Source organism: Dipodomys merriami, unplaced genomic scaffold (assembly GCF_024711535.1).
Source record: "Dipodomys merriami isolate MVZ:Mamm:240054 unplaced genomic scaffold, mDipMer1.0.p SCAF_7, whole genome shotgun sequence".
In the NCBI taxonomy this organism is placed as follows: Eukaryota; Metazoa; Chordata; class Mammalia; order Rodentia; family Heteromyidae; genus Dipodomys; species Dipodomys merriami.
The window spans coordinates 73,153,988-73,177,349 of NW_027206290.1; the positions used below are offsets into that span (position 1 = coordinate 73,153,988).

General features: G+C 41.4%; 1 protein-coding gene across 6 annotated transcripts in view; it reads right to left on the bottom strand.

Moving 5' to 3' along the window:
* Positions 1–23,362, bottom strand: part of Ndrg3 (NDRG family member 3) — a 65,838-nt gene that overhangs the window by 19,180 nt on the left and 23,296 nt on the right. For 2 of the 6 annotated variants that reach the window (XM_070007242.1, XM_070007240.1), the window contains exons 3-8: positions 17,967–18,002; positions 12,112–12,217; positions 10,488–10,608; positions 7,998–8,060; positions 6,467–6,527; positions 5,202–5,288 (exon numbers count right to left, since the gene is read on the bottom strand). In XM_070007242.1, the coding sequence (XP_069863343.1) occupies positions 5,202–5,288; positions 6,467–6,527; positions 7,998–8,060; positions 10,488–10,608; positions 12,112–12,217; positions 17,967–18,002 (474 nt within the window). Of the gene's footprint in view, positions 1–5,201; positions 5,289–6,466; positions 6,528–7,997; positions 8,061–10,487; positions 10,609–12,111; positions 12,218–13,897; positions 14,045–14,913; positions 15,325–15,350; positions 15,492–17,966; positions 18,003–23,362 lie in introns of those variants that run through there. The other 4 variants (XM_070007245.1, XM_070007244.1, XM_070007246.1 and 1 more) reach the window with 4 other exon arrangements.

The window sequence follows — 23,362 nt, forward strand, 5'->3', positions numbered from 1 at the left end:
ACTAATCTCATTGGTATAATAATCACAGATGTTCACAAATGCTCATAAGTTTCCGGTATTACATGAACTTAGCAGATTATTACATGTTATTAATGTGATAAGACAGAAATGAGAACAATTCTACATAAGTTATGCTATGAGAAAAAAAAAAATTCTCACAGCACTGGTAATCGTATTGTTAATGTACTTCCATCCACAGCTAGGGAATGTATTCTTTCCCCAAAACTTAAAGGTGGATGCTGTGTGTTGGTGGCTCATGCCTGTAATCCTAACTTCTCAGAAGGCTGCTGAGGATAGTGGTTTGAAGCTAGCCCAGGCAGGAAAGTCCATGAGATTCTTATCTCCAATTAACCATCAGAAAACTGGAGGTGGAGCTGTAGCTCAAAGTGGAAGAGTGCTAGCTTGAGCTAAAGAACTGAGGGACATTACCCAGGCCCTGAGTTCAAGCCCCACAGTGGACAAAACAAAACAAAAAAACAAAAAACAAAGACCCAGGGCTGGGAAGGTGGCTCAGTGGTAGAGCGCTTGCCTTGCATGCCTGAGGCCCTGGGTTTGATTCCTCAGCACCACATAAGCAGAAAAAAAAAGCCAGAAGTGGTGCTGTGGCTCAAGTTGTAGAGTGCTAGCCTTGAGCTGAACAGCTGAGGGACAGCGCCCACGCCCAGAGTTCAGGCCCCACAACCGGACCCCAAGGTGGAGCCAGGTGCCAGGGGCTCATGCTTATAATCTTAGCTACTCAAGAGGCTGAGATCTGAGGATCAGGGTTTGGGGTCAGCCTGGGCAGGAAAGTCCAAGAGACTCTTATCTCTATTGAACTAACCAAAGAGCTAAAAGTGGAGCTGTAACTCAAGTGGTAGAGCACTAACCTGGAGCAAAAAAACTCGAGGACAACATCCAGACCCCAAGACTGGCCCCAAGAAAAAAAGAAAAGAAAAAAAGAAAAGTTAAAGATGGGAGGGATGGGCAATTTTTTTTTTCCTGCCAGTCCTGGGGCTTGAACTCAGGGCCTGGGAGCTGTCCCTGAGCTCTTCAGCTCAAGGCTAGCACTCTACCACTTGAGCCACAGTGCCACTTTTGGCTTTTTCTGTTTATGTGGTGTTGAGGAATCGAACCCAGGGCTTCGTACATGCTAGGCAAGCACTCTACTGCGAAACCACATTCCCAGCCCCATGGGCAAACTTTTGAATCTGATCTACTGGGAGGTACTTTTGATTCATTAGAAAAATAATATATGATTATAGAAAATTATAAAAATAGAGAATACAGAAGAAATCATTTGTGGTATTAACAGGCAAAAATATAACCACTTGTAACATTATTTCCTCTCTTTACTCATATAAGTACTTAACAAAATTTGGATCACATTATATAGCTTTATGTCTATCACAACATGAAAATTTTCATAATTTCTTAAATAAGCAAGGTTTTTGTTTTTGTTTTTAATGTCGGATCTCTACTCTATAGCCCAGGCTGGCTTCAAACTCTATCCTTTCAATTCATTCCCAAGTGTTGGGATTAGAAGTGTGGAACATAACTAGCCCTAATTAACTTTTTAGGGTGTGGGTACTGGAGTCTGAATTTAGGGTCTTGTGCTTGTTAGAAAAATGTATTCAACTACTTGGTCCAGAAAAATAACTTGTTTCCATTTTAATTATTTTTTAATGGAGTTTCAAATTTATGTCTGGGCTTACCTAGATCACAATCCTATTTATGCTTCCTTGAAGCTGGGATGACAGATGTATACCAGCTTTCATTGGTTGAGATAGGGTCTCACAAACTTTTGCTCAGAATGGCCTTGTACTGTGATTTTCCTAATTTCTTGACGCCCCCCCCCCCCACATACAGATATGAACCACTGTGCCTGGCCACACAAGTTTTGATTTTATATTTTTCTATTCTATGGTTGTTTCAAAATGTTATTATTCTATATTAATGGCACTTATGCTATTTGTATCACTCCACCCCTCAGGTAGAGCTTCAACTCAGGGCCTTGAGTTCTCCCTGAGCTTTTTGCTCATACTTGGTACTCCACAGTTTGAGGTACATCTCCACTTCCAGCCTTTTTTTTTTTTTGTCAGACCAGGGCCTTGAACTCAGACTTGGGTGCTGTCCCTAAGCTTCTTTGTGCTCAAGGCTAGTGCTTTACCACTTGAGCCACAGCAACCCTTCCAGGTTTTTTTGAGTAGTTTATTGGAAATAAGAATCTTATGGGGACTTTTCTGGGCTGGCTTCAAACTGCGATCCTTAGATCTCAGCCTCCTGAGTATCTGGGATTACAGGTGTGAGCCATCAGTACCCCGCAACTTCCAGCATTTATTGATTGATTGATTGCCAGTCATGGGGCCTGAACTCTGGGCCTGGGCACTATCTCTCAGCTCTTCAGCTCAAGGCTAGCACTCTATCACTAGAGCCACAGGACCACTTCCGGCTTTTTCTGCTTATGAGGTGCTGAGGAATCGAACCCAGGGCCTCATGCATGCAAGGCAAGCGCTCTACCACTGAGCCATCTTCCCAGCCCTTGTTGGTTGTTTAGACCTAAGAGTATCTTGAGTTTTGTCTGCCAGGGCAGGTTCCAAACATACTCTCAAATCTCAGACTTCTAAGATTAAAGGCAGAGCCACTTGCAGCTAGCTCTGTTTTCATCTTTTCCACTAACAAACAATCCTTCATGAGTATGCAGGCTCTGTAACTTTATAGGTATTTGACCTTAAGCAAGTAACTTATTTCTCCCCTAGATAATAATGTATCACTTTATTGGGTGGTACTGAGAGTGACAAATTTAAACATATATAAAAATAGCACAAGGACTAGGAATGTGGCTTAGTGGTAGAGTGCTTGCCTAGCATGCATGAAGCCCTGGGTTTGATTCCTTAGTGCCACATACACAGAAAAAGCTGGAAGTAGTACTGTGGCTCAAGTGGTAGAGCGCTAGCCTTGAGCAAAAAGAAGAGACAATGCCCAGGACTGGCATACAAAACAAAACAAAACAAAAAAATAACAAAAAAAAGTTACAATAAGCACTATGGGTTAATTTGTTAAAAAAATTATCTTTCTATTTAAATTTTAGAAGTGTCCTTCAAACATGTTCACAGATATGTTCATTGAATCTCATGACTTTGACTATCAATTAGATTCCTGATATTTATGACTAGCTAGCTGGTGATATTTTGGAGAATTTTGGAGAATATCTTTCTCAATGGTGCATTAGAACAAACATTTAGGGCTGGGAAGTTGGCTCAGTGGTAGAGTGCTTGCCCCTCATGCATGAGGCCCTGGGTTCAATTCCTCAGCACCACATATGCAGAAAAAGCCGGAAGTGGTGCTGTGGCTCAAGTGATAGGGCGCTAGCCTTGAGCTGAAGAGTTGAGGGACAGCGCCCAAGCCCAGAGTTCAGGCCCCATGAATGGGGTACACTTGCCTAAAATTTGCCAGACCTATGTATGATTCATTCTCCAGTATCATCAAAAAAATGAATAAAAAATGAATAAGTAAATCAATACATAAATAATAAAGATTCCTACTTTAAGAACTAAAGGTATATTAGAGTTGAAGATGCATCACATAAATTAATGTTCAAAATAAAATGGCTCATGCTTTATAAAAATGAATATCAAGTATTGGTAAGGATGAAGAGTTACTACTGGAACTTGAACATGCTACTATATGCAAACTGATAAAATAGTTTAGAAAACTGGCTAATCTATACTGAGGAAAACATGCAGATGCCTTATTACACACCAGTTTCAATCCTAGGTATAAACCTACACAAAGAAACATGTATGTCAGGGCTGGGAAGGTGGCTCAGTGGTAGAGCGCTTGCCTTGCATGCCTGAGGCCCTGAGTTCGATTCCTCAGCACCACATAAGCAAAAAGAAAAAAGCCGGAAGTGGCGCTGTGGCTCAAGTGGTAGAGTGCTAGCCTTGAGCTGAAGAGCTGAGGGACAGTGCCCAGGCCCAGAGTTCAGGCCCCACAACTGGACCCAAAAAAAAAAAAAAAAAAAAAGAAAAGAAACATGTATGTCAGCCTGGCGCCAGTGGCTCAAGCCTGAAATCCTAGCTACTCAAGAGGTTGAGATCTGAGGATAGCGGTTCAAAGCCAGCTATCCTGAGCAAGGAAAATCCGAGAGACCTTTTTTTTTTTTTTCCGGTTGGTCGTGGGGCTTGAACTCTGGGTCTGGGCACTGTTCCTCAGCTCTTCAGCTCAAAACGAGCACTCTACCACTTGAGCCACAGTGCCACTTCCAGTTTTCTGGTGTTTAATTGGAGATAAGAGTCTCATGGGTGGGCTAGGAAGGTGGCTCAGTGGTAGAGCGCTTGCCTTGCATACATGAGGCTTCTGGGTTCGATTCCTCAGCACCACATAAGCAGAAAAAAAAAGCCGGAAGTGGTGTTATGGCTCAACGGTAGCTCGCTAGCCTTGAGCTGACGAGCTGAGGGACAGCACCGAGGCCCAGAGTTCAGGCCCAACGACCGGACCCAAAGAGTCTCATGGACTTCCTGCCCTGGTTGTCTTTGAACCCAGATCCTCAGATCTCAACCTCCTGAGTAGCTAAGCTTACAGGTGTGAGCCACCGGTGCCAGGCTCCCTGAGACACTTATCTCCAATTAACCATCAAAAAACAAGAAGTGGTACTGTGGCTCAAGGGGTGGCGCGCTTGCCTTGAGCTGAGGGACAGTACCCAGGCCCAGAGTTCAAGCCCCCTGACTGACAAAAAAAAGGAACAGGTATGTCTATTCACAGGCACAAAAATGCATGTAGCAGCATTCTTCATAACAATCAAATAACATAAGCTCATATTGTATATTCACAGAATGTATTTTGTGTAGCAACTATAACACAGTAATTAAAAAGAATGACACACCATAGATGAAGCTCATAGGAATGATAAGCAAAAGAAGACAGATGCAAAAGAGTATACACTCAATTATGTGATGTTTCAGAATAGGCAAGATCAATTTATGACAACCTGATCAGAGCAAGGTTATTTCTGGGAAGCAGAGTTTGAGTTAGGAAAAGGCATAAGGGGATGCTTCAGAAAGCTGAAAATATTTAATATACTATATATATGTAAACATTCATCAAGCTATATAATTTAGTTTCATTTTAAAACTGAACATATTGCTCAAAGGAAAATAAAGAAGCTAGATAAATTTAGAAGGTACCAAGAAATAAATCAATGGACTCCTGTATTTGGTACTTACTTTGGATGCTGCCCAGTCAATCCAGCCTTTAGCACACGGATCAATGTTAATGAGCACAAGACCTTCCACAAGCTCTGGATGATTGAGCTGAAAGGAGACATATGACAGTTTGAAAGTTCAACTTTGACCGGTCTTCCAAACAGCAGGGACAAGGTGAGTGATTTATTTTATGCCTCTTGTCTCGTCTCTTGTGTAAGACCACAGAGGTAGGTAGAAAACAGCTCTTGAAATCTGACTTTGCATGTTAAAGCCAGTTCCTCAAACTGCTATCAAATGACCTTGTCCTGCTGGGATCTATATATAGTTGTTGGTTGGTCGTGGGCTCTGGGCCTGGGCGCTGTCCCTCAGCTCTTTAGCTCAAAGCTAGTGCTCTATCACTTGAGCCACAGCATCACTTCCAGCTTTTTCTGCTTATGTGGTACTGAGGAATCGAACCCAGGGCCTCATGCATGCAAGGCAAGCACTCTACCACTGAGCCACCTTCCCAGCCCCGAAGTCATGATTTTTACTGCTATGGAGAGGAAAGCAAACCAAACTGCTAAACACACAGTGGTTCTCTTTTTCTGGATAAATACCCTTGGAAACACCTGGCATGAGGGGCTGCTCAGCTTGAAAGGGCTGTTTTATATTCTTCTATCACTGTGCCCAACATGGTCTTCTGGAGTTATTTTTCTGAAACCATCTGAACAGGTTATGCCATCCCTAAAAGGGATGTCTTCTAACAGGAGACATTTCAAAACAAACTCCTTAAATAAAACATTTCCATTCAAACACTCTCCAGCTAACTTCGTTCCTGTGATTGTATCACTTGATTGTTGAAGACTTTGGTAAACAGGAAAGCATAATGCCAGGAAATAAAATCTCAGGTGCTACCACATATCAATCCCTGTTAATATTTTGGTATCTTTCCATCCCAACCTTTTGCCTATGACAAACAATGTGAAAATCGATTCCCACTTTTGTTGTGACATTATAATGTATGCAATTTATGTGTCATTTCAAGCTCCCAAGCTTAGTTTAATGACTGTACAAATTTCATCAGAAGCTGTACCTAAGGCCTTTGTCCAACTTATTTGTGTCTACATTTACTTGTGGTTTTTCAGGAGTTATATGTATAAAGCAAGATTGTACAAAGCAAACTTGTATCTATTGCTGCTGAAATCTCCAGAAGAATTAACAGATGACCCTAACAGTGCTGGTCATTTAACACTGCAGTAATAGTTGCAGTGCCTCACAGTGTTGAGACCAATCCTCCATGTACTTACTGCAAATCTGCTCAGGATGTAGGCTCCAGCTCCAACTCCAATCCCAATGATGCTTTTCAGTCTGTGAATGGCACAGCAACAATGGACAGAGTCAATTTCCTTTGAAGGTGGCATGGCATAATGGAAAGAACCCAACTTGGGCACATATTCTAACTCTATAATTTACTATCCATGAGAATTTAGACAAGAAAATAAGGCTACCAGCATTTACATTTAAGCTTGCTTTAATGGTTAAATGGAATATACCTGAAACTTGGTTATTCTTTTTTTGTTTTGTTTTGTTTTTGGGTCCAGTTGTGGGGCCTGAACTCTGGGCCTGGGCACTGTCCCTCAGCTCTTCAGCTCAAGGCTAGCACTCTACCACTTGAGCCATAGCACCACTTCCGGCTTTTTTTTTCTGCTTATGTGGTGCTGAGGAATCGAACCCAGGTCTTCAGGCATGCAAGGCAAGCGCTCTACCACTGAGCCACCTTCCCAGCCCCAGAAACTTGGTTATTCTCACTCTCCTACTTCTCCATCAGCAAATCCTCTGGATTCCACCCACAGATTTACACTGCACCATCCATCACTGACAGCAAGCAATACCACATTCTCATTTATCTCTTAGTTGACTATTCAAAGAGTTTAATTGATTTCCCTGTATTTTTCTTTTACTCCTCCACAAATTACGACAGAAAATAAGTAAAGCTTTATCTATGCACAATTTACATACTACATTGATTACTTTAGAATTCTAAATTGTCCATCTCTCCGATAAAAATTCTTTGGTGTCTTTTACACTTAAGAATGACACTGCAAATTCTTACCTGATCCCTTAGAGTTAGTATCTGACTTGACTATTTCAGCAGTTTCACCCATGCCTGGCTTTCCCTTGCTCTTCTTGTGCTGTTTCGTCTTTCTATCTGGAATCCACTTTCTTTTTTTTTTTTTTTTGGGTCCGGTCGTGGGGCCTGAACTCTGGGTCTGGGTGCTGTCCCTCAGCTCTTCAGCTCAAGGCTAGCGCTCTACCACTTGAGCCACAACGCCACTTCCGGCTTTTTTCTTTTTGCTTATGTGGTGCTGAGGAATCGAACCCAGGGCTCTACCACTGAGCCACCTTCCCAGCCCTAGAATCCACTTTCTAAGTAGCTGCTTTTACCTTCCAGGTCTCAGACTACAAGTACTTTCCTAGAGAGTCATTCCATAGGTCTTCTTACTTTGGAGAATCCTATCCTTATCTATCACAACATCTACTTGACTTCTTTTCCTTGCTGTTTTGGTGCTGGGGATCAATACCAGGGCACAATGCATGGAAGCATGTGCTCCAGGACTGAGTTACAGGCAAGCTCACTTCTTTTGTTGAACTTCATACCAATTTTTGTTAGCTTACTTGTTAACTCTTTCTCCTTACTTCACTAAGCACAATGTTTTGCTCATAACTGTACCCCCTGATAAAGATACAATACAAAGTCAAAAGCAAAAAGAAACTAACAAAAAACAAGTGATGGGAAGAAAAGAAAAGAAAATATCAAAGACTGTAGAATGAACCAACCTTAAGTGGGTCAGAACAGAAGGCAACATTTCAGCAAGCTCATCCATCGTGGGGTACTGGTACCTAAAATCCAGGACATCCAAGTCAGAGCACATCCATATTTCCCAGGCACTAGAAGAGCTAGAGCAGCTCTTAGAGAAACACATTTGTCTTTTTTTTTTGGTCAGTCTTGTGCCTGAATTCTGGACCTGGACACTGTCCCTCAGCTCTTCAGCTCAAGGCTAACACTCTACCACTTGAGCCACAGTGCCACTTCTGGCTTTTTGTGCTTATGTGGTGCTGAGGAATCGAACCCAGAGCCTCATGCATACAAGGCAAGCACTCTTACCACTGAACCACCTTCCCAGCCCAAACACACTGTCTTTTACCAAAGGCTCAAAGGAGGTGATGTGGTACCAAGAGATGCCTTTGGCATAAAATGGGTAACACTTTACAGCTGCCATGCTAAGGAGAAAGTAAAAGAGGCCTCTTATGTTTCTCTGGACCAGAGAGAGTCACATGAAAGAAACCCATTCCATGGCCCTTGTGCTATTTTCTTTTCTTTTCTTTTTTAATTTTATTTACGTCCCCCCACCCCCACCCCGTCCGGTCCTGCGAGCTGCCATTCGATATTTTCTTTTTCTTTCTTTCTTTCTTTTTTTTTTTTGTCAATTGTGGGGCTTGAACTCTGGGCCTGGGCATTGTCCCTCAGCTCTTCAGCTCAAGACTAGCCCTCTACCACTTGAGTCACAGTGTCACTTCTGGTTTTTCTGGTGGCTTATTGGAGATAAAAGTCTCATGGACTTTCTTGCCAGGGCTGGCTTTGAACTGTGATCCTCAGATCTCAGTCTCCTGAGTAACTAAGATTATAGGTGTGAACCACTGGCGCCCAGCTCCTTGTGTTATTTTCTATACTCCTTATAATCATTTCAGCTAGGTTTCAGGCTCAGGAAACTTCCAAGAGAAAGACTTAGCTCAGCAAATAACTCTTAGTCTATTATCTGCTGTTCAACTGGGGTAGTTGCATGCAAAAGGAAATGAAGGTTTCTTGAGTCTAAGCAAATTTACAAATCTTAGGCCGCTCAGCATGAATGCTTATTTATTTCCCGTAGGCACAGGATAACATAGTTACTTTATTGACTGATTGTTCTCCTGATATGAGCCATTTGAACCTAAAATGGTCAGGCAAGCCCAGGGCAGACTCAGAGCAGGAAACAAGGAGAAAACTAATAGCATGACAGAATGACACAGGATGACTGCTGATATATGAGGCAAAGTCTGCTGTGAAAACCAACAAAGAAGTCAGTCTGCCTCTGATGAACACTAAGGGATGGAATGTTCTCAAACCATTTGTGCACAAAACAGAAAAAAGGAACTAGGATCCATTTCTTGGTTATCAAGTAATCACTGGTCAATTTGCATTTGAGAGGCAGAACAGTTTGGATATAGTCTACATATTTTGGAGCCAGACTGTCTGGATTTAAATCCAAGCTCTGCTACATGTTGTGCACATTGCTGATTTTTCTAGGCTTCAATTTTTCTCACTTATAGAATCAGAAGATTAGGGAATGTATCCCAGAGAGTTTTATCAGTCAAGCCAGTAAACAAAGCCAAAGCTGCCAAAGGCAGCTCTGTAGATGGATAGAAGGAAAGGATGAGCATACCAGTGTGTGCTCCCACTTCTCCTTCTCAAGGCTCTTTCTACAGTCATGTCATAGATAAGAACACTGTGAGGCTAGGGCTGCCAGGCAAAGTGGCTAAGTATTGAAACAGAGTGCCAAGGTCAGTAGAACAGCATCCATGCTTGTCAGGAAGGATGTCAGAGCAAATGGATATTCAGACTCCATCCCTGCATGGCAGCTAAGGATGAGGATGTGGTCTGATTTGGGGAAGAGGATTCTGCGAACTTAAGACACAAAAATGCAAGATTTAGAGTAAATGCTTAGGGGGCAACATCTATCACAGTGAGACTGTTTCAGACACATTAAGCCTTATGATTAGAGGGCAACAGTCCCTGCCATAGACATCCATTCCTGCCTGTGGGAAAACATGAAGTTTCGCTAATAGACAGAATAGTTCTTCTAAGCCGGGTGCCAGGAGCTTACTCCTATAATCCTGGCTACTCAGAAGGCTGAGATCTGAGAATTATGGTTGTAAGCTAGCTCAGGGAGGAAAGTCCATGAGACTCTTATCTCTAATTAACCATCAAAAAGCAGGAAGTGGAGCTGTGGCTCAAGTTGTAGAGCACTAGCCTGAGCATAAAAGCTCAGGGATAGCACCTTGGTCCTGAGTTCAAGTTCCAGGAATAGAATAACAATAACAACAATGAAATAGTCCTTTCAGACCAAGAAGAAAATTGCTCAGTACAATGAGCTGAGCAACCTCTCCTACAGGCTATGATATCATCAGGGAGGCATTGGCTACTGCTCCCCTACAGCTTAAGCCATGGCTCTTCTGACTGCGTGGTCACCAGAGAGCTCACTCTCCCAGACATCTCTCCTGTGTCCTTACCCTGTTGGGAAAGAGGGTGCCCCTTCTTGTTGGCCTGGGGCATCCACATGACAGACAGCAAAGTGCTGGGTAATCTCTTGCATATCCTCAAAGTTGAAGAAAGTGTTGAAACAGGATTTATCTACAAGATACAAATACCCATAAGTCATGTCTCCAGTATATCCTCAATTTTTCTCTATTCAGTTAAGGCCTTCCTCTAACTCACCATTCCACTAAAGGGAGATATGTCAACAAAACTTCTGGCTCACACAGCTCTGAAGACTCACAGAAAGCATCACAATGTCTCCAAACTACTTCTTCTCAAATCCACTATGCAGAGTATAAACTATTTTGGGGTGTTCTTGGTTTCTTGGTGGTGCACACTTAGTCTAACAGCCACAATGCTGTCCTTTCCTTCATCTTATCCTCAAATTTGACAGAGAGGTTGGCTGGAGGGAAGATCTTCAGCTATACACATTTCCCAAACAGAGGATGGCTTGTTGCCATAATTGCTGCTTCAATCTGAAGGAAGGAGTGGCTGCTTTGTTTTCTGCCCTCTTAGGATCAGAGATGAAATGAGTTCCCATATTTAGGTAGTACAAAAGCTCTAGCCTTGGACTATAAACTCAAATTCAGGCCACTCTGAAAGCCACAGCAGTGGCTGTTGAGATAAACACACGTATCTGGACTCCCTGTGTTATAGTTTCTGTGGCTAAGTGTCCTTTATCCTTTTCTGAAATGATAAAACACACGTTACCTCTTACCCAAAATACTTCTCACCAGAGTGTTTAGGATCTAATTTTATTTTATTTTGCCAGTCCTGGGACCTAAACTCAGGGCCTGTCCCTGAATTTCTTTTGCTCAAGGCTAACATTCTACCACTTAAGCCACAGCACCACTTCTGGCTTCTACTGTTTATGTGATATTGAGGAATTGAACAGGGCTTCATGCATGGTAGGCTAACACTCTACCACTAAGCTACATTCCCAGCTCTGGGATCTAATTTTTGAGAATTTGCTCATGTACAAAGAATTCTCTTTGGTTGGGACCTAGGTCTGGATGTGAAATATTTTTCTTCTGGGTTCCATATTAACCTAACACAAATAGATAAACACACTATTTTTGTTGCACCTATATACTGACTGTGTTCTATCATATGAGGCCAGGGCTGGAATTTTCCACTTGAGGCACTCAAGCAGCTTCAGATTTTGCAGTATTTTAGATTTTGATCTTTGGGACTAGGGATCTTAAACCTGTACCATGTAAAAAATTCACCGAGGACAGGCTGTGGAAAGAATACTTTGAGGCATTGCAGTGCTCAAAACAAAGTTCAATTTCTGCATTTTCTAACCCAAAGCAGACAAAAAAATATGAAAAAAGTACTGACAATTTCAGTTGTTCCTTCTTAACATTCAATCCTGTAGCAGATATGACACAAACGCAAGGTTTAATTCCAGTACTCTGGAAAACACATTGCCTTGTGTCCTTATCAAACTTTCAATCCTGCCATGAATGATAATAGTGATAAGGAGAGGGATTGAAACTGAGAATATCTCTGCTCTACTAGAGAACTACTATTGTTGTTTTTTAATATACAAAGGTTATCCATTATGGTGAAAGGAAAGGTGCAAAATCAAATACATACGGTTAAGCCCAATGTCATGATATGTCAGGATAACTGGTCTGTTTCCCTTTGGTAAGCCTCTCATTGTGACGTGGACCACACCATGGGCTGTTTCTATGTCATGTTCCTATAACAAGAAATGTTCAGGTCTTAACAAAGGCAGAATGAACGTTCTAGGTTTGCCAAGGTTTCACAGTAACTGCTGTGCTGTCATTTCCTAGTAGGTGAGGCGGGATGTAGTAATGAGGTAGAAACCCACCATGTTATACTATACATTCTATTTATATTTTCTAATTCCTCTAAAGATAGACAATACATATCAAAACAAAAATAGATGCTGTCATCCGCAAGGCTCACTCAGGCATCCTGGAAGTCAGGATCTGTTCAGAATGTATTTGTAATAGGCTGTGGGAGGGAGAGAAGCAAGTTGGATAAGGAACCAGGTAAGACTTGAGAAAGGAAAGTAAAGGTAACAAAAGACATGAATCCATTTCTGTGTAGAATGTCAGCTTCTAATTATATGTTTACCTGCAGAGAATTTCAGGACAATGCTATGGCTATGTCTGTCTACAGTCTACTTTTCTGGGAATGTTCTTATGTGTCATTTACCTGTAAACAAGTACCTCTTAGCGGATGTGTTTGTGGAACATGACTTTTTTTTTTTTTTTTTTTGCCAGTCCTGGGACTTGAACTTAGAATTGGAACACTGTCCTTGAGCTTCTTTTGCTGAAGGCTAGCACTCTACCACTTGAGCTACAGTGCCACTTTAGGCTTTTTCTGTTTATGTGGTACTGAGGAATCGAACCCAGGGCTTCATGTAGGCTAGGCAAGCACTTTACCACTAAGCCACATTCCCGGCCCAAACATGACTCCCAGTCCCCCCCCCCCCCCCCCCAGTTGTTCAGCTTGAACTCTGGGCCTGGGTGCTATCCCTCAGCTCTTCAGCTCAAGACTAGTGCTCTACCACTTGAGCCACAGTGCCACCTCTGGTTTTTTGATGGTTTATAGGAGAGAAGAGTCTCACAGCCTTTCTGCCCAGGCTGGCTTTGAACTGCGATCTTCAGATCTCAGTCTCCTCAGTAGCTGGGATTACAGGTGTGAGCAACCAGCACTCAGCTTCCAAATATGACTTTCAAGTGTGGATTCCCAAGTCTTTCCCTTAGGAATTTGTTTTGTAATAACAAAGTCCATCCGTAGCTTGGTGCTTTTCTTGACAGAAGAAACTAGGGATCTCCTACAAAGCCTGGTACCAGCTTTTTGTGTTCTTATGTTTGGAGTTATCCCTAGATAGTCTTTGGTTTAAGCTATTTGATTTGGGTTTGTTCCATATACCTGTAAGATTTCAAATGTGGTCAGAGCAGAGCTTAGCCAAGGAGTATGCTGCTTGGGAGTGGCTGTATTGCCAAGAATATTGAGGTAGGAATGAAAGGAACCGCAGAATACTAAATGAGGTTTATTACAGTCTACACCTCTTTTATGTTTCTAAAATGAAAATAACAGTCATGGGAGTAGAAGTGTAGTTCAAGTTGTAGAGTGCTAGCCTTGAGCAAGAAAGCCAAATTAGAGCAAAAAACCCTGAGTTCAAGCCCCAGTACCAATATACACGTGTGCACGCATGCACGCACGCACACACACACACACACACACACACACACACACACACACACACAATAGCTTACTAAATTTGTTGATGACATTCACAACTTGTTTAAAAAGTCTCACATTAGATAAGTCAAGATTAATTTTTCCAATAGAATTTCAACAGAAGCAAGAGGCTTCCAACTTAATTTCCTATTTAATAACAAACCTCATCAGACTTTTAACTTCTTTTCCAATGTAGAATCCAGAAGGGTTTCAGGCTAATTGTACATCAGAACATTCACATCACAGGCTCATCTATAGCCAATCCATCCCAAATGCACTGGTTGGTGTCTGTTGAATCCTAAGCCCCAATCTAAAGCAGAGAGATGTCTCTTAAGATCAATCTCCATGGGTGACTACACATTTCTGTTATTTGCTGTTACTCAACACTCCTATTAAAACCTATTGAAAGACTTGAATGAGAAAAGCAGAATAATCAGGTGCTGTGATTGTCAAATAGAAAAAATAAAAATTGAGCAATTAGTAGAAGTATTAATGTAAGAAAATCTTGAAAATGTAAGAACATGATTACTAGCTGGGCATCAGTGGCTCATGCCTGTAATCCTAGCTACACAGGAGGCTGAGATCTGACAATGTTGGTTCAAAGCCAGTCTGAGGAAGGGATGTTTGTGAGACTCTTATTTCTAATTAACTACCAAAACAAAAGCCAGAAGTGGAGCTGTGGCTCGAGTGGTAAAGTGCTGACCTTAAGGACTAAAGTTCCGGCTATTGAGAACGGAGTGAAACACCAGATTGCAATGTGACCTTAAGCAGAGGACTTTCCCACGACCAGGTAGTTGGCTGTGTGTGTGCGTGTATGTGTGTGTGCGTGCGTGTGTGTGTGTGTGTGTATGTGTGTAAAGTGAACTATCAGAAAAGGTCAGAAGAAGAAAACAGGAATATAATAGATGAAGTAAATAAACATTTTAAAATTAGACAAGAAAAAATGGCAAAGTACTACTTTATCTTCATAAATTGGATAAAATTGGTTCTTTACAAAATCTCAATCCTTTAGAGAGATCTGATTTCATGACTTCAAATCATATAACTACCAAAGCATTGAAAGGCTGAAAGTCCTAGGTTCTATTAATTGCATTGCTTGTCAAGGTCTGAGAAGGCTCCTCTTCATTTTCCAAGTGAATGTTCTGAGAAGAAAGGGAATGAAGAGAAGAAGGAACTGACCTCCACAGTGATTTGGAAACTAGTATGTGGGTAGCTTGAAGGAAACTCCATGTGGGGAGCAGGTGCAGACACTCTGGCTGTGGAGTGGATTCTGTGGTCAGGACACTGCAGGGTGCCAGCTGCTGCCACCTTGCTGCTCTTGTCAAGTCTCACCTGTTTTACTGGCTCTTTGTCTGGTGACTTCTAGCATTCTGCTGGTGACCCCAGCATTCTAGAATGTGACCCTACAATGAGATCCTGTGCTCAAAGGGCAGAGGACAATGCAACATCTCACAGGTTTTGCCAACCCCTCCAAGGCTGGTTACCAGTGAACATGATCCTTTTGCTCTCTGGACTTGAGATATCCTTCTCCAGCCTTGACTCTCCCTCCCAGTGATAGCTGTAGTCTTACTCAGAGTCCTCTCAAAAAATTAAGAGTTGGCTATTAGTAATCTCACCTTTTCTTTTTTCTTTCTCTCAGTCGGTCGTGGGGCTTGAACTCTGGGCTTGGGCGCTGTGTGGGCTTGGGCGCTGTTCCTGCGCTCTTCAGCTCAAGGCAAGAGCTCTACCGCTTGAGCAATAGCGCCACTTCTGGTTTTCTAGTGGTTTATTGGAGAGAAGAGTCTCATGGACTTTCCTGCCCAGGCTGGCTTTGTTTTTTTTTTTTTTTTTTTTTTTTTTTGTCGGTCGTGGGGCTTGAACTCTGGGCCTGGGCGCTGTCCCTCAGCTCTTCAGCTCAAGGCGAGCGCTCTACCACTTGAGCTACAGCGCCACTTCCGGTTTTCTGGTGGTTTATTGGAGATAGGAGTCTCACGGTCTCTCCTGCCCGGGCTGGCTTTGAACCGCGATCCTCAGATCTCAGCCTCCTGAGTAGCTAGGATTACAGGCGTGAGCCACCAGCGCCCGGCTCCAGGCTGGCTTTGAACAGTGATCCTGAGATCTCAGCCTCCTGAGTAGCTAGGATTACAGGCGTGAGCCACTGGTGCCTGGCTAATCTCACCTTTTCTACAGTCCTCTCCCTTCAGTTCAATGTGCAGTCAGCACCACACACTGGGACTTATCACTTATTACTGGTTCATCATCACTTTACACCTGTTACTCCTCCTTTCCCTCCCTGCCCAGTCTGAAATAATTTAAGTAAACCTTACATACTCTAGGAAATGTCAATATTTTGGTTAGCATGAAATTTTGTTTTCAATAAACAGATTTCATTATGAGACTTGGGTATGGTGTCCATTATTAAATAGAAATATGTGTATGAGTGCCTGAGTACAGAACCCAGGGCCCTGTGCATTGTAGGTCAGTGCTCCACCATGGGGCCACACCTCAGCACAATATATCAGATTTTTAATGTAATATTCCATTACCATACCCCTGTCCATTGCATAATCTTGTTTAATTTCATAAATAGTAAAACAATTTACCAATCACTCTGCCTCTGGCCTATCAGTAGATAATTTTTTTCCTTTTACATTTCTGAGATACATTTTTTTCCTTATTTCTGGCTTTAGTCTCTCCTGTTACCTCTTATACCTGTTAGCTTAGGTTAGCTGACACTTTCAGACATTTACTTTTGCTTTTCAACCACCCAACTCTCAGCCTTCTTAAGAATCACAGTGTAAATGGAATATTATGCAGCCATTAGAAACAACAAAATAATGGCACTTGCAGGGAAATGGATGGAGCTAGAAGAAACCATGTTGAGTGAGGTAAGCCAAGTGCAACGAGACAAACGGCACATGGTCTCCCTGATAAGTGGATGTTAAATCCAAAATGTTAGGTGATACGACAAAATTAACAGGACTTAAGAAACAAAGGACTTCCACTCATCTGGTCGAATCTCTACTAAATAACCCCATGCTGCTGATCACATGTATGGTATATATGTGCACACTGGAGGGAAACCAGGAGGATGACACAGAACTATAGGGAATCAGGGAAAAACATACACCAGCAAGACCCATCAGCTGCACTGGACATTGACCAAAATTAACTAAGTAACACAATGGCAGCTATGGGAGGGAGGGAACAAGTGGGAAAGAAGGAACAGCTGATGCTATACAAAAGAAATGTACATATCACCCAATGTGGAAGAAATAACTGTTTTGCAAAGCTCATAGAACTCATAAATGTTATAGACCATGATAGACAATTTGCTCCATGAAAGTAAGAATGTGTTTGTGACTTTAACTAAGCATCACTATCCCACAATACTGTGAAATTTGGGAAATTATGTAACCACTTAATCACAATAAAAAATTTGGAAAAAAAAAGAATCACAGTGTATTTGAAAACTTCTTTTGTAGTATGTCAACCTAAAATTTGTCTTTTCTCCCTTCAAAGCTAGGTCTAATATCTTCTTCTCGTAGCCTTAGAGGAATAAGAGGAGAGTTAATGACTATTTAATTCCATACCACAACTCAGAACACTCTAGCCATAGGAAGTATTTCAGGGGCGTAGTCAGCCCAGGCAGGAAAGTCTATGAGACTCAGCTCCAATTAATTACCAACAAAGCTAAAGGTAGAGCTGTCTTGAGCAAAAGTCTCAGGGACAGCACCCAAACTTGAGTTCAAGCCTTATGACTAGCACAGAGGGAGGGGGAGGAAGCGTGAAAGAACGAATGCACTAGGAAGAAAAATACATTTACAAAAATAATGAGTCAGCCTAAATTTTTCATAAAGCCAACAGAAATCTTCATTTTGCATTAATAATAATTTGTCTTTTCATTTAGGAAAAGGTTTTGCTATTGAGATCTCTAGCCTCCAAACTGCCCCTCATCTATTTTCTCTGTAGTCAATGAAAACATTCCATGAGGTTTCTAATATCATTTGAGGAAAGAAGACCTTAATCATAGAGAGTTCAACCCAGTCATGTACAGTTATAACACATGTACCCAGCAGACACTTTTTGAACATAATGAAATCACAGTTTAAATAAACTTGACTCAATTTCCCAAAGAACCTTAAGGAATCATGGTTAGCTATGATAAAGGGTCCACTTCCACAAGACTATTACTGCAGGAAGAGAGGAAACAGAGATCCGTATAGAGCCCTCAGTGTTCATACAATTCTTACCTGACAGTCAAAGTCCTGGAAGTTTCGTGTAACATTCTGTCAAGAGAAGGCAAAAAAGGCAGTCAGTTTCCCCACAGGGTTTTTCCAATTGTTCAGCAAATTCAATTCACAGTGAGAGCTGGAGTGTGTATAACTTCTTGGTTGCCATGAAACTTAAATAGTTCTCATCAAAATCTTCAGAGGGAGAGTGAATTACTGGTGAGTTAGTATGGGCTACATTTTCAGAGGAATGACTGTTTTGGTAGACTTACTCTGAAAGTAAAGTCTAGTTTCCTATAAAAACTTCTAACTTCATGCTTCCCTAAAGGAGGAAAGCAGTGAAAACTTGTGGGGAGAGTTTTATAGCATACTCTGAACACACATGGAAAAGTACCTGGAATGAAAAGTATTAGGGACCTTGGGGCTGGTAAGATGGCTCAGTGGTAGAGTGCTTGCCTTGCATGCATGAGGCCCTGGGTTTGATTCCTCAGCACCACATAAGCAAAAAAGAAAAAAGCTGGAAGTGTTGTTGTGGCTCATGTGGTAGAGCACTAGCCTTGAGCTGAAGAGCTGAGGGACAGCGCCCAGGCCCAGAGTTCAAGCCCCATGACTGGACCCCCCCCCCAAGAAAAAGAAGTATTAGGGACCAACTCTGAGAAGAATAAATGACAGCAGGAGGCAAGGATATCTAGATCTAATAATTAAAGGATTATGAAGAGGAAAATGTCATGGATCAATGAGAACTAGAGACCAAGAAAAGCAATGTAAGGCTGGAAATATGGTTTGCGTGGTAAAATGCCAGCCTTGAGTAGAAGAAGCTAAGCCAGAGAGAGCAAGGACCTAAGATTAAGTCCCAGAACCAAGGGGGTAGGGGAGAAAGCAATGTCACTGAAGGAAAGAAAGATAGAACAGGGCTCTAAATATACTGGCATATGAAATGACTAATAAGGAAAATAAAAAGACAAATCATTGAATCATTTAAAAAACAGAACACAGTCAAAAGATCCAAAGAAAATTCACCAAGCTTCTGAAAGGGATTGTGAAAGTAGTATTTGATTGAGGAGAGGAAAAAAAAAAAAATCAATGGTGATGACTCAGGCATTTCTGCAGCATTTCAGATGCTGCAGAAGTTGCAAGAATTTGTTTGTTTGTTTGTTTTTTTGCTAGTCATTCAGCCTGAACTCTGGGTCTGGGTGCTGTGCCTCAGCTCTTCAGCTCAAGGCTAGCGCTCTACCACTTGAGCCACAGTGCCACTTCCAGCTTTTTCTGCTTATGTGGTGCTGAGGAATTGAACCCAGGGCCTCATGCATGCGAGGCAAGCACTCTACCATTGAGCCACCTTCCCAGCCCAAGAATCTGATAAAACAATACAACTGTGATACTTTCTAGACACTATGTTGGAAGTGAACTTTACAACTTGGCAGGGAGGGAGTAGGGGGGGACAGAAAAACGGAAGAAAACAAGGGAGGGGATAATACTGCTCAAAAAAATGTACACATTACCTTACTTATGTAACCCCTCTGCACATTGCCTTTACAAAAAAAAGTACAAAAAGGAAAAAAGAAAATTTGTACAAAAAGTGAATGAGTGGTGTATTTGGAAATAAAAGTTTGAAACAAATTTTTCATAAAGTGTAAGACCCTCCCTGAAAAGTTTTCTCACTATTTAGAAACTGTTTTATTGTGACATATTTATTATCTCTCCAACAGCTTCCAGAAGGTGTGAAGTTGCTAATAAGCACCTTCCCAAGAGCTGTATCTCCAGATACCTGATTGTGAGAGAATATACAAAGTAGTCCCATCCCAGTTGAGAAGCTCTGCTTAGAAATAATTCTGTATAGCTCAATGGTAAAGCATTTACCTAGTATTCTTAAGGCCCTGGTATGATCTCCAGCACCACAAATAAAGGAAAAAGGAAAACATTCTTCCTGATTCCACAACTTCCTGTTCTCCCTCAGACAGGAGGTTAGTAGTAGAATGAACAGGGATGATCTGGAGCTGTTCTATGCAGTGCAATAGCTGTCAACAGGTTTATGTTCAAATCCCACTACCACCCTAGCCCCAATAAAAGGACTGAAGAAAAAGAGTAAAACATTAACAACACTCACGATTTCTTTGTAGAGAATATTGATGATAATTTTCTTCTATATATTTCTACTAATGTAGAAATGTACATTTCCTTCTATAACTAGAAAACTAGAAAAATTTTGAACTTAGCATTTTGTCATATGAAATTTAAAGTTTAATTCAATTTTCTGAAGAATGATTTATAACGATGTTTTATAGGAGTCCCAATGTCCTCTAGAGACTATTTAGAAAAATTAAAGAAAGTTATTCTGGTGTGAACTAAGATCTTGGTCAGGGAATACAGAGCCATAAATTCTGAGGAGCTCTTCAGGAAGCAGCTGTCACTGCACGCATGAATTCCTCTTCCTCACGACCATATGATCACAGCAGGGAGGCGTTTTATGAGGTGGGAACTTCTGAGATAAGCACAAAGGGAAATGCCAAAAGCAGAAACAGGCAATTCCTTCCAGAAATGCAAGGTATCTTGTTTGTTGAGAACTTAGCAAAAAAAAGAAAAAGAAGAAAAAAAAGAAACAACTATATGACCTTAGTTCAGTGTACACAGCTAGACTTTCAGTAGGAAAAGTTACTAAGTTAGAAGAAAGAATAATACGTGGGTACTTTCTTCCCTTTTTGTTTTTCATTTTAAGAAATGCCGGGCCTTATTGGAGAATGACTTTGAGTTTCATTATAGTCATCCTAGAAAAAAGGAAGTTGGGTCTGTTTGACAATGTTTGGCATCCAGAATTTCTGAATAGATTATTAGCTGGCACTAAACTCAATTATAGTTAACCAAGGCCATACGTAGCAACAATGCTACCTATTCACTGGGTATACTCTGGGAACCTGAGGACTTTTTGGAGCGCTTCCCTAGAGGCTTGTCTCTAATGTTTCAGGTAACATGGTCCTCCTTCAGCAAAACCAGACATTCCAAGCTATAAATTCTTGCTTTTTTCTTAGATTCCTTCAAAGATGTCATTAATCTCAAAGTCAGATAAGTTTTTGCACTAAGCAGACTTAAACAGCAGAAAAGAATTCGTGGAAAAAATTTAGAGAAAGAGAAAAAAAATGATAAATCAAGGAAAAAGATTTATATTACTGTAAGGTAGAAGCCAGTGAAGCCTCAGTGCCAAATATAGACAGTAAATGAAGTAGCTCAAGAAGGTAAATTTTTGTAGTGCCATCGATGGGTCTCATACATGTTTGTTTCTACCAGTTATACTCCAAGACCTTTCTTTTTCTTTCTGTTCTCTTAGCCTGTCTATTAATATATTTCATCAACTGGTTCCACAGCTCAGACTGTACAGCAATCATGCCATCATCAGTGAGAGCTCACGATTACAGTGGCAGGGGCCTTCCTATACTAGAGACTTGTGCTTTCTAGGCAGATGCTTTATCACTTGAACCACATGTCTAGTATGAGATATTTGCTGGTTAATTTCAAATGGAATTTCATATACTTTTCTGCCTGGGCTGGCTTCAAACTATGATACACAGCTCTTAGCTTCCTGAGTACTTAGGATTATACAGGAGTGAGCTACCAGTACCTGGCTGTTTGTTGGTGGTGGTGGTGGTTGTGGGGCCTGAAATCTGGGCCTGGGCGCTGTCCCTCAGCTCTTCAGCTCAAGGCTAGCACTCTACACTTGAGCCACAGCGCCAATTGTGGATTTTTCTGTTTATGTGGTGCTGAGGAATAGAATCCAGGGCTTCATCCATGTAAGGCAAGCACTCTACCACTGAGCCACCTTCCTAGCCCCTGTTTTGGTTATTTTTGAGATAGGGTTTAGTTTTTTGCCTGAGCCAATCTAGATGGGACCCTCCTATTTACTCTTCCCATGTAGCTGGAGTGACAAGCAAGTATCACTATGCCCAATTTTTAATTGAGAAAGGAATTCTTTTGCCTAGGTTGCCCTCAAACTGCAATCCTGATCTCTGCCTCCCAAGTAACTAGGATTATAGATTTGAGCCACTGCACTTGTCTAAATGCCCCCACCTTTTTCTTGCATTGTCTTGTTATGTAGCCCAGACTGGCCTCAAATTCATCATCCTCCAGCCTTAATCTCTTGAATGTTGGAACCGCAGTCCAATGCAATCATATCTGGTAAAAGCTATTTAAAAAAATAATTAAAGGCTGGGAATGTGGCTTAGTGGTAGAGTGCTTGCTTAGCATGCATGAAGCCCTAGGTTTGATTCCTCAGTACTATCTACACAGAAAAAGCCGGAAGTGGCTCTGTGGCTTAAGCGGTAAAGTGCTAGCCTTGAGCAAAAAGAAGTTCAGAGATACTGCCCAAGTCCCAGTACTGGCCAATAGATAAATAAATAAATAAAATAATAATAATTAAAGAGTAGGGGCTGGGAAGGTGGCTCAGTGGTAGAGCGCTTGCCTTCCATGCCTAAGGCCCTGGGTTCAATTCCTCAGCACCACATAAGCAAAAAGAAAAAGCCGGAAGTGGTGCTGTGGCTCAAGTGGTAGAGTGCTAGCCTTGAGCTGAAGAGTTGAGGGACCACGCCCAGGCCCAGAGTTCAGGCCCCATGACCAGACCCCCCCCCCAAAAAAATTAAAGAGTAAAGTGTTAGTGTACATCAGTAATTCTAGGACTCCAGAGCCCAAGGCAGAAGGATAGTAAGTTTGACACTAGCCTGGGCTACATAGCAAGGATCAGGTCACAGGTCAGACTTTACTAAATGGCAAGACTTTGCTTCAAAACAACAAAACAAACAAAACAAATGAACAACATCAATAAAAATAAAACAATTAGTTTCACACTTTTATGCAATTTTTGCCTTCCAAACAAGATAAGTACTTGCAGTTACTTCTTTTTATCACCCGAGCTAAAATAAGCATGGAAAAATCACCCACTTCTTGATAATTCTGGGCTATAGACAAAATTGCAGGCATACTAAAATAAAATGGGAAAAATACCAACAAATGACAAGAGATGAGTTAACATAAGCCTTTGCTTGAAGCTATATTGAGAATGTTTCTTAATGTCATTTTAGGACAAATTTTTCTGTAACAAGTTTAGATTTCCTTTAGCTACATACAGCTTGGAAGGGCACAGCAATGCTTTGGCTAAGAGTATAATATGAAAGGAACAAAAAGATGGGTAAAATAATATACATCTTTATGCTCCTCTTTAAAGAGATAAGAAAAGTCACAAAGATGATACCAAAATGCAGAGTGATCACAATGAGAGGGCTCAGATTTGAGAACAGACTTGGATTTAAGTCCCATCTCTGTTACTTACTGAGTAGGCAAGCCATTCTTTCAATCAGATTTCTCATCTGCTAAGTGAGGAATGTTATCTACTTCAAAAGGATAATCAGAAAAAAAAGAAGGTATTTAAAGCA